This window comes from Oryzias latipes, chromosome 18 (assembly GCF_002234675.1).
Source record: "Oryzias latipes chromosome 18, ASM223467v1".
NCBI lineage: Eukaryota > Metazoa > Chordata > Actinopteri > Beloniformes > Adrianichthyidae > Oryzias > Oryzias latipes.
Genome location: NC_019876.2, coordinates 13,896,916 through 13,912,226, shown reverse-complemented (window position 1 = coordinate 13,912,226; position 15,311 = coordinate 13,896,916). Strand labels below are relative to the sequence as shown.

Here is a 15,311-nt window from a genome sequence, read left to right as displayed (position 1 = left end):
AGTTGAAGAAGTGGCTAAAACTGTTGTTTGGCCATATATTGTAGGTGTTGTTTCTACAGGTTTAAATGGGGTTAATGAAAAAGTGGTTGCTGTTGCAACATTTTCTGTAGTTGTAGTAGATACAAAAATTGTTTCTGTGCTTTCTGGTTTATAAGGTATGGTCATCTCTGTTGTTGCTGTAGATGATGTAGTTTCAGCTGTAGTTGAAGAAGTGACTAAATGTGCTGTTTGGTCAAATCTTGTAGGTGTTGTTTCTACAGGTAAAAATATGGTTGATGAAGAAGTGGTTACTGTTGCAACATTTTCTGTAGTTGGAGTAGATGAAAGTATTGTTTCTGTGCTTTTTGGTTTAAACGGTTGGGTCTTCTCTGTTGTTGCTGTAGATGATGTAGCTTCAGGTGTAGTTGAAGAAGTGACTAAATGTGTTAATTGTTCAAATATTGTAGGTGTTGTTTCTACCAGTTCAAATGCGGTTGATGAAGTAGTGGTTACAGTTGCAACAATGTCTGTTTTTGAAGTAGATGAAAGTATTGTTTCTGTGCCTTCTGATTTATAAGGTGTGGTCTTCCCTGTTGTTGGTGTAGATAATGTAGCTTCAGCTGTAGTTGAAGAAGTGTCTAAAACTGTTGTTTGGTCATATATTGTAGGTGTTGTTTCTACAGGTAAAAATGTGGTTGATGAAGAAGTTGTTGCTGTAGCAACATTTTCTGTTGTTGAAGTAGATGAAAGTATTGTTTCTGTGCTTTCTGGTTTAGAAGGTGTGGTCTTCACTTTGGTTGCTGTAGATGATGTAGCTTCAGCTATTTTTGAAGAAGTGACTACTAGTGTCATTTGGTCAAACGTTGTAGGTGTTGTTTCTACCAGTTTGAATGTGGTTGATGAAGTAGAGGTTGCTGCTGCAACATTTTCTGGTCTTGGAGTAGATGAAAGAATTATTTCTGTGCTTTCTGGTTTATAAGGTGTTGTCTTCTCTTTGGTTGCTGTAGATGATGTAGCTTCAGCTGTTTTTGAAGAAGTGACTACTAGTGTTGTTTGTTCAAATGTTGAAGGTGTTGTTTCTACTGGTACAAAAATTGTTAATGAAGAACTGGTTGTTGGTGCAACATTTTCTGGTGTTATGGTAAATGAGAGTAATTTTTCTGTGCTTTCATGTTTATAAGGTGTGGTCATCTCTGTTGTTGCTGTAGTTGATGTAGCTTCAGCTGTAGTTGAAGAAGTGACTAAATGTGTTTTTTGTTTAAACATTGAAGGAGTTGTTTCTACAGGTTCAAATGGGGTTAATGAAGAAGTGATTGCTGATGCAACATTTTCTGTTGCTGGAGAAGATGAAGTTATTGTTTCTGTGCTTTCTGGTTTATAAGGTGTGGTAATCTCTGTTGTTGCTGTAGATGATGTAGCTTCAGCTGTAGTTGAAGAAGTTACTAAATGTGCTGTTTGTTCAAATCTTGTAGGTGTTGTTTCTACAAGTTCAAATGCGGTTGATGAAGAAGTGGTTACAGTAGCAACATTTTCTGGTGTTAAGGTAGATGAAAGTACTGTCTCTGTGCTTTCTGGTTTATAAGGTATGGTCTTCCCTTTGGTTGCTGTAGATGATGTAGCTTCAGCTGTTTTTGAAGAAGTGACTACTAGTGTTGTTTGGTCAAATGTTGAAGGTGTTGTTTCTACAGGTACAAAAATTGTTGATGAAGAACTGGTTATTGTTGCAACATTTTCTGGTGTTAAGGTAGATGAAAGTACATTTTCTGTGCTTTCTTGTTCATAAGGTGTGGTAATCTCTGTTGTTGCTGTAGTTGATGTAGCTTCAGCTGTAGTTGAAGAAGTTACTAAATGTGTTGTTTTTTTAAACATTGAAGGAGTTGTTTCTACAGGTAATAATATGGTTGATGAAGAAGTGGTTGCTGTTGCAACATTTTCTGTTGTTGGAGTAGATGCAAAAATTGTGTCTGTGCTTTTTGGTTTAAACGGTTGGGTCTTCTCTGTTGTTGCTGTAGATGATGTAGCTTCAGGTGTAGTTGAAGAAGTGACTAAATGTGTTAATTGTTCAAATATTGTAGGTGTTGTTTCTACCAGTTCAAATGCGGTTGATGAAGTAGTGGTTACAGTTGCAACAATGTCTGTTGTTGAAGTAGATGAAAGTATTGTTTCTGTGCCTTCTGATTTATAAGGTGTGGTCTTCCCTGTTGTTGGTGTAGATAATGTAGCTTCAGCTGTAGTTGAAGAAGTGTCTAAAACTGTTGTTTGGTCATATATTGTAGGTGTTGTTTCTACAGGTTCAAATGGGGTTAATGAAGAAGAGGTTGCTGTTGCAACATTTTCTGGAGTTGTAGTAGAGGAAGTTATGTTTTCTGTGCTTTTAGGTTTATAAGATGTGGTCATCCCTGTTGTTGCTGTAGTTGATGTTGCTTCAGGTGTAGTTGAAGATGTGACTAAATGTGTTGTTTGTTTAAACATTGAAGAAGTTGTTTCTACAGGTAAAAATATTGTTGATGAAGAAGTGGTTGCTGTTGCAACATTTTCTGTTGTTGGAGTAGATGCAAAAATTGTTTCTGTGCTTTCTTGTTTATAAGGTGTGGTCATTTCTGTTGTTGCTGTAGTTGATGTAGCTTTAGCTGTAGTTGAAGAAGTGGCTAAAACTGTTGTTTGGTCATATATTGTTGGTGTTGTTTCTACAGGTAAAAATGTGGTTGATGAAGAAGTTGTTGCTGTAGCAACATTTTCTGTTGTTGAAGTAGATGAAAGTATTGTTTCTGTGCTTTCTGGTTTAGAAGGTGTGGTCTTCACTTTGGTTGCTGTAGATGATGTAGCTTCAGCTATTTTTGAAGAAGTGACTACTAGTGTCATTTGGTCAAACGTTGTAGGTGTTGTTTCTACCAGTTTGAATGTGGTTGATGAAGTAGAGGTTGCTGCTGCAACATTTTCTGGTCTTGGAGTAGATGAAAGAATTATTTCTGTGCTTTCTGGTTTATAAGGTGTTGTCTTCTCTTTGGTTGCTGTAGATGATGTAGCTTCAGCTGTTTTTGAAGAAGTGACTACTAGTGTTGTTTGTTCAAATGTTGAAGGTGTTGTTTCTACTGGTACAAAAATTGTTAATGAAGAACTGGTTGTTGGTGCAACATTTTCTGGTGTTATGGTAAATGAGAGTAATTTTTCTGTGCTTTCTTGTTTATAAGGTGTGGTCATCTCTGTTGTTGCTGTAGTTGATGTAGCTTCAGCTGTAGTTGAAGAAGTGACTAAATGTGTTTTTTGTTTAAACATTGAAGGAGTTGTTTCTACAGGTTCAAATGGGGTTAATGAAGAAGTGATTGCTGATGCAACATTTTCTGTTGCTGGAGAAGATGAAGTTATTGTTTCTGTGCTTTCTGGTTTAAACGGTTGGGTCTTCTCTGTTGTTGCTGTAGATGATGTAGCTTCAGGTGTAGTTGAAGAAGTGACTAAATGTGTTAATTGTTCAAATATTGTAGGTGTTGTTTCTACCAGTTCAAATGCGGTTGATGAAGTAGTGGTTACAGTTGCAACAATGTCTGTTGTTGAAGTAGATGAAAGTATTGTTTCTGTGCCTTCTGATTTATAAGGTGTGGTCTTCCCTGTTGTTGGTGTAGATAATGTAGCTTCAGCTGTAGTTGAAGAAGTGTCTAAAACTGTTGTTTGGTCATATATTGTAGGTGTTGTTTCTACAGGTAAAAATGTGGTTGATGAAGAAGTTGTTGCTGTAGCAACATTTTCTGTTGTTGAAGTAGATGAAAGTATTGTTTCTGTGCTTTCTGGTTTAGAAGGTGTGGTCTTCACTTTGGTTGCTGTAGATGATGTAGCTTCAGCTATTTTTGAAGAAGTGACTACTAGTGTCATTTGGTCAAACGTTGTAGGTGTTGTTTCTACCAGTTTGAATGTGGTTGATGAAGTAGAGGTTGCTGCTGCAACATTTTCTGGTCTTGGAGTAGATGAAAGAATTATTTCTGTGCTTTCTGGTTTATAAGGTGTTGTCTTCTCTTTGGTTGCTGTAGATGATGTAGCTTCAGCTGTTTTTGAAGAAGTGACTACTAGTGTTGTTTGTTCAAATGTTGAAGGTGTTGTTTCTACTGGTACAAAAATTGTTAATGAAGAACTGGTTGTTGGTGCAACATTTTCTGGTGTTATGGTAAATGAGAGTAATTTTTCTGTGCTTTCTTGTTTATAAGGTGTGGTCATCTCTGTTGTTGCTGTAGTTGATGTAGCTTCAGCTGTAGTTGAAGAAGTGACTAAATGTGTTTTTTGTTTAAACATTGAAGGAGTTGTTTCTACAGGTTCAAATGGGGTTAATGAAGAAGTGATTGCTGATGCAACATTTTCTGTTGCTGGAGAAGATGAAGTTATTGTTTCTGTGCTTTCTGGTTTATAAGGTGTGGTAATCTCTGTTGTTGCTGTAGATGATGTAGCTTCAGCTGTAGTTGAAGAAGTTACTAAATGTGCTGTTTGTTCAAATCTTGTAGGTGTTGTTTCTACAAGTTCAAATGCGGTTGATGAAGAAGTGGTTACAGTAGCAACATTTTCTGGTGTTAAGGTAGATGAAAGTACTGTCTCTGTGCTTTCTGGTTTATAAGGTATGGTCTTCCCTTTGGTTGCTGTAGATGATGTAGCTTCAGCTGTTTTTGAAGAAGTGACTACTAGTGTTGTTTGGTCAAATGTTGAAGGTGTTGTTTCTACAGGTACAAAAATTGTTGATGAAGAACTGGTTATTGTTGCAACATTTTCTGGTGTTAAGGTAGATGAAAGTACATTTTCTGTGCTTTCTTGTTCATAAGGTGTGGTAATCTCTGTTGTTGCTGTAGTTGATGTAGCTTCAGCTGTAGTTGAAGAAGTTACTAAATGTGTTGTTTGTTTAAACATTGAAGGAGTTGTTTCTACAGGTAATAATATGGTTGATGAAGAAGTGGTTGCTGTTGCAACATTTTCTGTTGTTGGAGTAGATGCAAAAATTGTGTCTGTGCTTTTTGGTTTAAACGGTTGGGTCTTCTCTGTTGTTGCTGTAGATGATGTAGCTTCAGGTGTAGTTGAAGAAGTGACTAAATGTGTTAATTGTTCAAATATTGTAGGTGTTGTTTCTACCAGTTCAAATGCGGTTGATGAAGTAGTGGTTACAGTTGCAACAATGTCTGTTGTTGAAGTAGATGAAAGTATTGTTTCTGTGCCTTCTGATTTATAAGGTGTGGTCTTCCCTGTTGTTTGTGTAGATAATGTAGCTTCAGCTGTAGTTGAAGAAGTGTCTAAAACTGTTGTTTGGTCATATATTGTAGGTGTTGTTTCTACAGGTTCAAATGGGGTTAATGAAGAAGAGGTTGCTGTTGCAACATTTTCTGGAGTTGTAGTAGAGGAAGTTATGTTTTCTGTGCTTTTAGGTTTATAAGATGTGGTCATCCCTGTTGTTGCTGTAGTTGATGTTGCTTCAGGTGTAGTTGAAGATGTGACTAAATGTGTTGTTTGTTTAAACATTGAAGAAGTTGTTTCTACAGGTAAAAATATTGTTGATGAAGAAGTGGTTGCTGTTGCAACATTTTCTGTTGTTGGAGTAGATGCAAAAATTGTTTCTGTGCTTTCTTGTTTATAAGGTGTGGTCATTTCTGTTGTTGCTGTAGTTGATGTAGCTTTAGCTGTAGTTGAAGAAGTGGCTAAAACTGTTGTTTGGTCATATATTGTTGGTGTTGTTTCTACAGGTAAAAATGTGGTTGATGAAGAAGTTGTTGCTGTAGCAACATTTTCTGTTGTTGAAGTAGATGAAAGTATTGTTTCTGTGCTTTCTGGTTTAGAAGGTGTGGTCTTCACTTTGGTTGCTGTAGATGATGTAGCTTCAGCTATTTTTGAAGAAGTGACTACTAGTGTCATTTGGTCAAACGTTGTAGGTGTTGTTTCTACCAGTTTGAATGTGGTTGATGAAGTAGAGGTTGCTGCTGCAACATTTTCTGGTCTTGGAGTAGATGAAAGAATTATTTCTGTGCTTTCTGGTTTATAAGGTGTTGTCTTCTCTTTGGTTGCTGTAGATGATGTAGCTTCAGCTGTTTTTGAAGAAGTGACTACTAGTGTTGTTTGTTCAAATGTTGAAGGTGTTGTTTCTACTGGTACAAAAATTGTTAATGAAGAACTGGTTGTTGGTGCAACATTTTCTGGTGTTATGGTAAATGAGAGTAATTTTTCTGTGCTTTCTTGTTTATAAGGTGTGGTCATCTCTGTTGTTGCTGTAGTTGATGTAGCTTCAGCTGTAGTTGAAGAAGTGACTAAATGTGTTTTTTGTTTAAACATTGAAGGAGTTGTTTCTACAGGTTCAAATGGGGTTAATGAAGAAGTGATTGCTGATGCAACATTTTCTGTTGCTGGAGAAGATGAAGTTATTGTTTCTGTGCTTTCTGGTTTATAAGGTGTGGTAATCTCTGTTGTTGCTGTAGATGATGTAGCTTCAGCTGTAGTTGAAGAAGTTACTAAATGTGCTGTTTGTTCAAATCTTGTAGGTGTTGTTTCTACAAGTTCAAATGCGGTTGATGAAGAAGTGGTTACAGTAGCAACATTTTCTGGTGTTAAGGTAGATGAAAGTATTGTCTCTGTGCTTTCTGGTTTATAAGGTGTGGTCTTCTCTGTTGTTGCTGTAGTTGATGTAGCTTCAGCTGTAGTTGAAGAAGTGACTAAATGTGTTGTTTGGTCAAATCTTGTAGGTGTTGTTTCTACAGGTAAAAATATGGTTGATGAAGAAGTGGTTACTGTTGCAACATTTTCTGTAGTTGGAGTAGATGAAAGCAATGTTTCTGTGCTTTTTGGTTTAAATGGTTGGGTCTTCTCTGTTGTTGCTGTAGATGATGTAGCTTCAGGTGTAGTTAAAGAAGTGACTAAATGTGTTGATTGTTCAAATCTTGTAGGTGATGTTTCTACCAGTTCAAATGCGGTTGATGAAGTAGTGGTTACAGTTGCAACAATTTCTGTTGTTGAAGTAGATGAAAGTATTGTTTCTGTGCCTTCTGATTTATAAGGTGTGGTCTTCTCTGTTGTTGGTGTAGTTGATGAAGATTCAGCTGTTGTTGAAGAAGTTACTAAATATGTTGTTTGTTTAAACATTGAAGGAGTTGTTTCTACAGGTAAAAATATTGTTGATGAAGAAGTGGTTTCTGTTGCAACATTTTTTGTTGTTGGAGTAGATTCAAAAATTAGTTCTGTGTTCTCTTGCTTATAAGGTGTGGTCATCTCTGTTGTTGCTGTAGTTGATGTAGCTTCAGCTGTAGTTGGCGAAGTGGCTAAAACTGTCGTTTGGTCATATATTGTAGGTGTTGTTTCTAAAGGTTCAAATGGGGTTGATGAAGAAGTGGTTGCTGTTGCAACATTTTCTATAGTTGTAGTAGATGAATTTATTGTTTCTGTGCTTTTTGGTTCATAAGATGTGGTCATCCCTGTTGTTGCTGTGGATGATGTAGCTGCAGCTGTAGTTGGAGATGTGACTAAATGTGTTGTTTGTTCGATTATTGAAGAAGTTGTCTCTACAGGGAATAATTTGGTTGATGAAGCAGTGGTTGCTGTAGCAACATTTTTTGTAGTTTGAGTAAATGAAGTTATTGTTTCTGTGCTTTCTGGTTTATAAGGTATGGTCATCTCTGTAGTTGCTGTAGATGATGTAGCTTCAGCTGTAGTTGAAAAATTGGCTAAAACTGTTGTTTGGTCACATATTGTAGGTGTTGTTTCTACAGGTTCAAATGGGGTTAATGAAGAAGTGGTTACTGTTGCAACATTTTCTGTAGTTGGAGTAGATGAAAGTATTGTTTCTGTGCTTACTGGTTTATAAGGTATGGTCATCTCTGTTGTTGCTGTAGATGATGTAGTTTCAGCTGTAGTTGAAGAGGTGACTAAATGTGTTGATTGGTCAAATCTTGTAGGTGTTGTTTCTACAGGTAGAAATATGGTTGATGAAGAATTGGTTGCTGTTGCAACATTTTCTGTAGTTGGAGTAGATGAAAGTATTGTTTCTGTGCTTTCTGGTTTAAATGGTTGGGTCTTCTCTGTTGTTGCTGTAGATGATGTAGCTTCAGGTGTAGTTAAAGAAGTGACTAAATGTGTTGATTGTTCAAATCTTGTAGGTGATGTTTCTACCAGTTCAAATGCGGTTGATGAAGTAGTGGTTACAGTTGCAACAATTTCTGTTGTTGAAGTAGATGAAAGTATTGTTTCTGTGCCTTCTGATTTATAAGGTGTGGTCTTCTCTGTTGTTGGTGTAGATGATGTAGCTACAGCTGTAGTTGAAGAAGTGACTAAAACTGTTGTTTGGTCATATATTGTAGGTGTTGTTTCTACAGGTTCAAATGGGGTTGATGAAGAAGTGGTTGCTGTTACAGCATTGGCTGTAGTTGGAGTAGATGAAAATATTGTTTCTGTGCTTTCTGGTATATAAGGTGGGGTCTTCTCTGTTGTTGCTGTAGATGATGTAGCTTCAGCTGTATTTGTAGAAGTGACGAAGAATGTTATTTGTTCAAATATTGCAGGTGTTGTTTCTAAAGATTCCAAATTTGTTGATGAAGAAGTGGTTTCTGATGCAACATTTTCTGTAGTTGGAGTAGATGAAAGTATTGTCTCTGTGCTTTCTGGTATATAAGGTGTGGTCTTCTCTGTGGTTGCTGTAGATGATGTAGCTTCAGCTGTATTTGAAGAAGTGACGAAGAATGTTGGTTGTACAAATATTGCAGGCGTTGTTTCTAAAGATTCCAAATTGGTTGATGAAAAAGTGGATACTGTTGCATCATTTGCTGTAGTTGAAGTAGATGAAAGTATTGTTTCTGTGCTTTCTGGTTTAGAAGGTTTGGTCATCTCTGTTTTTGCTGTGGATAATGTGGCTTCAGCTGTAGTTGAAGAAGTGACTAATTGTGTTGATTGTTTAAATTTTGCAGTAGTTGTGTCTACAGGTACAAATATGGTCGATGAAGAAGTGGTTGCTGTTGCAACATTATCTGTAGTTGGAGTAGATGAAAGTTTTTCTTCTGTGGTTTCTGGTTTATAAGGTGTGGTAATCTCTGTTGTTGCTGTAGATGGTGTAGCTTCGGCTGTAGTTGAAGAAGTGATTAAATGTGTTGATTGTTCAAATCTTGTAGGTGTTGTTTCTACCAGTTCAAATGCGGTTGATGAAGTAGTGGTTGCAGTTGCAACAATTTCTGTTGTTGAAGGAAATGAAAGTATTGTTTCTGTGCCTTCTGATTTATAAGGTGTGGTCTTCTCTGTTGTTGGTGTAGATGATGTAGATTCAGCTGTTGTTGAAGAAGTTACTAAATGTGTTGTTTGTTTAAACATTGAAGGAGTTGTTTCTACAGGTAAAAATATTGTTGATGAAGAAGTGGTTTCTGTTGCAACATTTTTTGTTGTTGGAGTAGATTCAAAAATTGTTTCTGTGTTCTCTTGTTTATAAGGTGTGGTCATCTCTGTTGTTGCTGTAGTTGATGTAGCTTCAGCTGTAGATGAAGAAGTGGCTAAAACTCTTGTTTGGTCATATAATGTAGGTGTTGTTTCTAAAGGTTCAAATGGGGTTGATGAAGAAGTGGTTGCTGTTGCAACATTTTCTATAGTTGTAGTAGATGAAGTTATTGTTTCTGTGCTTTTTGGTTCATAAGGTGTGGTCTTCCCTGTTGTTGCTGTGGATGATGTAGCTGCAGCTGTAGTTGGAGATGTGACTAAATGTGTTGTTTGTTCGATTATTGAAGAAGTTGTCTCTACAGGGAATAATTTGGTTGATGAAGAAGTGGTTGCTGTTGCAACATTTTTTGTAGTTTGAGTAAATGAAGTTATTGTTTCTGTGCTTTCTGGTTTATAAGGTGTGGTCATCTCTGTAGTTGCTGTAGATGATGTAGCTTCAGCTGTGGTTGAAGAATTGGCTAAAACTGTTGTTTGGTCATATATTGTAGGTGTTGTTTCTACAGGTTCAAATGGGGTTAATGAAGAAGTGGTTACTGTTGCAACATTTTCTGTAGTTGGAGTAGATGAAAGTATTGTTTCTGTGCTTTTTGGTTTAAATGGTGTGGTCATCTTTGTTGTTGCTGTAGATGATGTAGCTTCAGGTGTAGTTGAAGAAGTGACTAAATGTGTTGATTGTTCAAATTTTGTAGGTGTTGTTTCTACCAGTTCAAATGCGGTTGATGAAGTAGTGGTTACAGTTGCAAAAATTTCTGTTGTTGAAGTAGATGAAAGTATTGTTTCTGTGCCTTCTGATTTATAAGGTGTGGTCTTCTCTGTTGTTGGTGTAGATGATGTAGCTACAGCTGTAGTTGAAGAAGCGACTAAAACTGTTGTTTGGTCATATATTGTAGGTGTTGTTTCTACAGGTTCAAATGGGGTTGATGAAGAAGTGGTTGCTGTTACAGCATTGGCTGTAGTTGGAGTAGATGAAAATATTGTTTCTGTGCTTTCTGGTATATAAGGTGGGGTCTTCTCTGTTGTTGCTGTAGATGATGTAGCTTCAGCTGTATTTGAAGAAGTGACGAAGAATGTTGTTTGTTCAAATATTGCAGGTGTTGTTTCTAAAGATTCCAAATTTGTTGATGAAGAAGTGGTTTCTGATGCAACATTTTCTGTAGTTGGAGTAGATGAAAGTATTGTTTCTGTGCTTTCTGGTATATAAGGTGTGGTCTTCTCTTTGGTTGCTGTAGATGATGTAGCTTCAGCTGTAGTTGAAGAAGTGACGAAGAATGTTGGTTGTACAAATATTGCAGGCGTTGTTTCTAAAGATTCCAAATTGGTTGATGAAAAAGTGGATACTGTTGCAACATTTGCTGTAGTTGAAGTAGATGAAAGTATTGTTTCTGTGCTTTCTGGTTTAGAAGGTTTGGTCATCTCTGTTTTTGCTGTGGATGATGTGGCTTCAGCTGTAGTTGAAGAAGTGACTAATTGTGTTGATTGTTTAAATTTTGCAGTAGTTGTGTCTACAGGTACAAATATGGTCGATGAAGAAGTGGTTGCTGTTGCAACATTATCTGTAGTTGGAGTAGATGAAAGTATTTCTTCTGTGCTTTCTGGTTTATAAGGTGTGGTAATCTCTGTTGTTGCTGTAGATGGTGTAGCTTCGGCTGTAGTTGAAGAAGTGATTAAATGTGTTGTTTTTTCAAATAATGCAGGAGTTGTTTCTACCAGTTCAAATAAGGTTGATGAAGTAGTGGATACCGCCGCAACATTTGCTGTAGTTGGAGTAGATGAAAGTATTGCTTCTGTGCTTTCTCGTATATAAGGTGAAGTTGAAGAAGCTACTAAGAATGTTGTTTGTTCAAATATTGCAGGCTTTGTTTCTAAAGGATCCAATATGGTTGATGAAGAAGTGGTAGCTTTTGCAACATTTTCTTTTGCTGGAGTAGATGAAAGTATTGTTTCTGTGCTTTCTGGTATATAAAGTGTGGTCATCTCTGTTGTTGCTGTAGTTGATGTGGCTTCAGCTGTAGTTGAAGAAGTGACTAAATGTGTTGTTAGATCAAATTTTGCAGGTGTTGTTTCTAAAGGTTCAAATATGGTTGATGAAGAAGTGGTTGCTGTTGCAACATTTTCTGTAATTGGAAAAGATGAAATAATTGTTTCTGTGCTTTCTGGTTTATAAGCGGTGGTATTCTCTATGATTGCTGTAGATGGTGTAGCTTCAGCTGTAGTTGAAGAAGTGACTAAATGCGTTGTTTGTTCAATCATTGAAGAAGTTGTTTCTACAGGGAATAATTTGGTTGATGAAGTAGTGTTTACTGTTGCAACATTTTCTGTTGTTGGAGTAGTTGAAAGTATTGTTTCTGTGCTTTCTGTTTTATAAGGTGACATCCTACCTGTTGTTGCTGTAGATGATGTACTTTCAGCTGTAGTTGAAGAAGTGACTAAATGTGTTGATTGCTCAAATATTGCAGGAGTTGTTTGTACCAGTTCAAATGTGTTGGATGAAGTAGTGGTTACTGATGCAACATTTTCTGTTCTTGGAGCAGATGGATTTATTGTTTCTTTGCTTTCTTGTTTATAAGGTGTGGTCATCTCTGTCGTTGCTTTAGATGGTGCAGTGGTAGATATGTCATCTAAAGAAAAAAATATTAATATTATTTTATAAATATAAAGCCCAATTTAATTTTACATTAACAAAAAATGACATATCTCACATTTATCATCCACAGTGATGGAGTCAATGGAAATGTTGAATTCTGTTATATTTGATGCAGCATCAACTAGGACATTAATTATATCTGTGTTGTTTGGAACAGATGTTGAAATAAATGCCACTTCCATGGTGTTGACAATCGACCCCTTGCTGCAAAAGTAATACAAATAAAGTTATGAGGAAAAGCTTTTAAAGTTTAAAAACGAAGGTTTTGTTTTAGAGACAAAACAAAAAATTGTGCATATACCTGAAGAATATCACTATTATGTCGATGAACGAGGTAAAAGCCCGTCTAAAGAATGGCTCAAACTGTTGAAAGAAAATAACATGTAATTATCCATAAATTAAAAACACTTGAGTTTTAACTTGATCGTCTTTGAAGAGTTTGACTCCTCCATACTTTTTCTCCAACTTGTTAAACTTTTTGTTTTATGTTTTATGTATTTAGTGGTGTGACATGCATCCTCTACACCAGGGGTCGGGAACCTTTTTGGCCGAGAGAGCCATAAACGCCACATATTTATAAATGTGATTTCAATATAGCCATACAATACTGTAGTGTCCCTTTCCAACACTGAGGCACGGAGACTTAACCCCTTTCAGGGTTCTTTATTCTGGTTACTGTAGACCGCAACAAACGCCGTACAATTGATTCAGCAACTCTTGAATCTCTCCCGCCGAGAGAGAGCGCTTTGCGCAACTTAATATTCCCTCCTCCTGCATCAGCCCTCCTATTTCCCTTATTCGGCCCATAGCTGAACCCCATTGGTCCAAACTCTCTAATGACAGGCCGAGCGACAGAACTGAGGCCAATCAGATCTCTGTATTATTCGTTCAATGAACTCCGAAACATATAATGCGACCCAACAGCCACCCAGTTGAACTCAGTCCGCTACAATAAGTTTGAAACTAAATATACAAGTGACTGTGTGCATTTGATTTAATTTAATACTTTTAAAGTACAATAAGTCTGTGGATTCTTTTTAATAAGATTGTTATGCTGTTGCTAATAAAGGATGAGTATTTCTTAGCATAAATTTTACTTCAGGTGCTGCGTGGTGGTTCTGCTGATGCTCTAGTCTGGTTGATATGTGGTGAGTTTAAGCTCCATGCAGGCGTTGTGACTTCCATCCAATAAACGTGATGTTAGGTTGGTCTTAATGTTCTTTAGATGTGAGAAAGACTGCTCACATGCATAGGTGGAGCCAAACACACACTCACGCTGCAGTGAGTGACGGGTTGTGCGTTTTAAGTTATGACAACTTGCCCACTACCCCCCCCCCCCCCACCTTCTTCCTCACATATCCCGTGCCTGCAAATGTGCACTCTTTTTCAGAGACGGGAGCGCGCAGTTGCAGGCACGGCAATTGACAGGTTTCCGGTTGGTACAAACTTTGTGAAATAATCGATAATAGTAGACTGATAGTGCTGGTGCAGAATTTTTTTCTGCAAGCACCGATACTACTGCGCGCCCCTCTGGCATCGCATCGCGCCTGAGAAGGACTGGTCTAATGAAAAAAAGATTTTATAATTAAAGATTTGTCTGCGAGCCAGATGTGACCATCAAAAGAGCCATATTTGGCTCGCGAGCCATAGGTTCCCGACCCCTGCTCTACACCTTCAAAATGTCTGATTTGCAAAATCAGGGCTTGCCTTTCAAGTGAGCAGTGTTTTTTTATTGAGCAGAAATTATGCCTGTCATTGTATCCTCCATGCAGTCAGATCTTATATGCATTAAAGTGATTTAAAAAAAGATCAATGTTCCTATGATTCAGGAAATGTAGATGAATTTAGTAAATCAAGGGGAATCTTATAAAGAACTTTCAACTTATAGAATAATGTACAATTGCAACACAAGCCTTTTAATGAAATCTCCGTTTTAGACCGCAAAAAGATGTTTTATCTAGCAATCAGATTTTAAATGTATGTACTTTTGAAAAAAATGGAATACTCATATTAAACATGACAATGTTCTTGAGAAAAACTGTTTCAAAATGATTTCTCTTGTAATTTTCCGTTTTGCATTAATAATGTTTGACAGCTCACCATAAAACATTTTTCTAGTTCAAAAGTAGTATTTCAGCATAAATCTTTTCATAGTTTAATATCAGTGGAAAACATGCTGTTGTATTACAAATACCAATCCTTGTTAAGCATTTTTAAATAAAATGAAAACAGTGGAAACTTACTTTAGATGTGATCAGGTCAGCCCGCTCTTTAAAGGCTCTTGATGATGGAGTCCGCAAATCAGTTGTGAATGTCTCTCCATCTGATCTGAAGGTTACTCTCTTTTTATTTTTATTCACTGTTGTTGTTGTTGTTACTGATGTGGTCGTGAAGGTCAGTGGAGTTGTTGATGCAGTTGATGATGTCAATTTTGTCAAGGTTGTCACAACAGTGCTTGTTAAATGTTGTGCTTCAGTTGTGGAACTGGATGTAGCTTTTGTTGCATCAGTCGAGGGTTTTGTTGTGCTTGGACTTGATGTTGCTGTAACAAAGGTAGTTAGAACTGTTGTTGGAGAACTAACGACAGTTGTTTGGTCAAAAAATGCAGTTGATTTTTTTGTGCGTGGAAGAATTGTTGATAAAGGAGTGTTTAATGTAGCAACATTGTCTGTTGTTGTCGATGAAGCGGATGTAGCTGTCCTTGATGGTTCATAAGGGGTGGTTGTCACTAATGTAGCCGTATTTGAGGTAGCTTCAGCTGTTGTTAGAGAAGTGACTGCACCTGTGGTTTGGTCAAATACAATTTTTGTTTGTATTGGTCTGGATGTGGTTGATGCAGAAGTTGTTGGTGTGGTGACAACTTCTGCTGTTGAAGAATATAAAACAGATGAAGCTGTTCTTGTTCTTGTATAGATTGTGGAAATATCTGTTATAACAGTAGTTGGGGTACTTTCACCTTTTATTGTCGAACTGTTTACAACTGTTGATGTATCTACAGGTTCAAATGTGGTTGATGCAGCTGTAATTAATGTAGCAAGATTTTCTGTTCTTGAAGCAGACGAAGTTATTGTTGCTCTGCTTGTTGTTGTATTAGGTGTTAAAGCCGTTAAGGATTCCTGAGTAACAGTAACTTCAGCTGTTGTTGAACTGACTTCAAATGTAGTTTGTTCAAATATTTCAGGTGTTGTTTCTACCGGTTCAATATAGGTTGATGCAGTGGTTGATGTGGCAACATTTTCTGCTGTTGTGATGGGTGACTCCA

At 37.0% G+C, this 15,311-nt stretch overlaps 1 protein-coding gene across 1 annotated transcript; it reads right to left on the bottom strand.

The window, feature by feature from the left end:
• Nucleotides 1-835: 835 nt before the first annotated feature.
• On the bottom strand, nucleotides 836-14,159 carry LOC105357853 (mucin-5AC-like). The gene is made up of 6 exons (XM_023949000.1): nucleotides 14,150-14,159; nucleotides 10,309-10,448; nucleotides 8,902-9,813; nucleotides 3,877-3,928; nucleotides 2,068-3,392; nucleotides 836-913 (listed from the first exon to the last, which is right to left on the bottom strand). The coding sequence occupies exons 1-6, from the start codon at nucleotides 14,157-14,159 to the stop codon at nucleotides 836-838; spliced, it is 2,517 nt and encodes an 838-aa protein (XP_023804768.1).
• Between the last annotated feature and the right edge of the window lie 1,152 nt (nucleotides 14,160-15,311).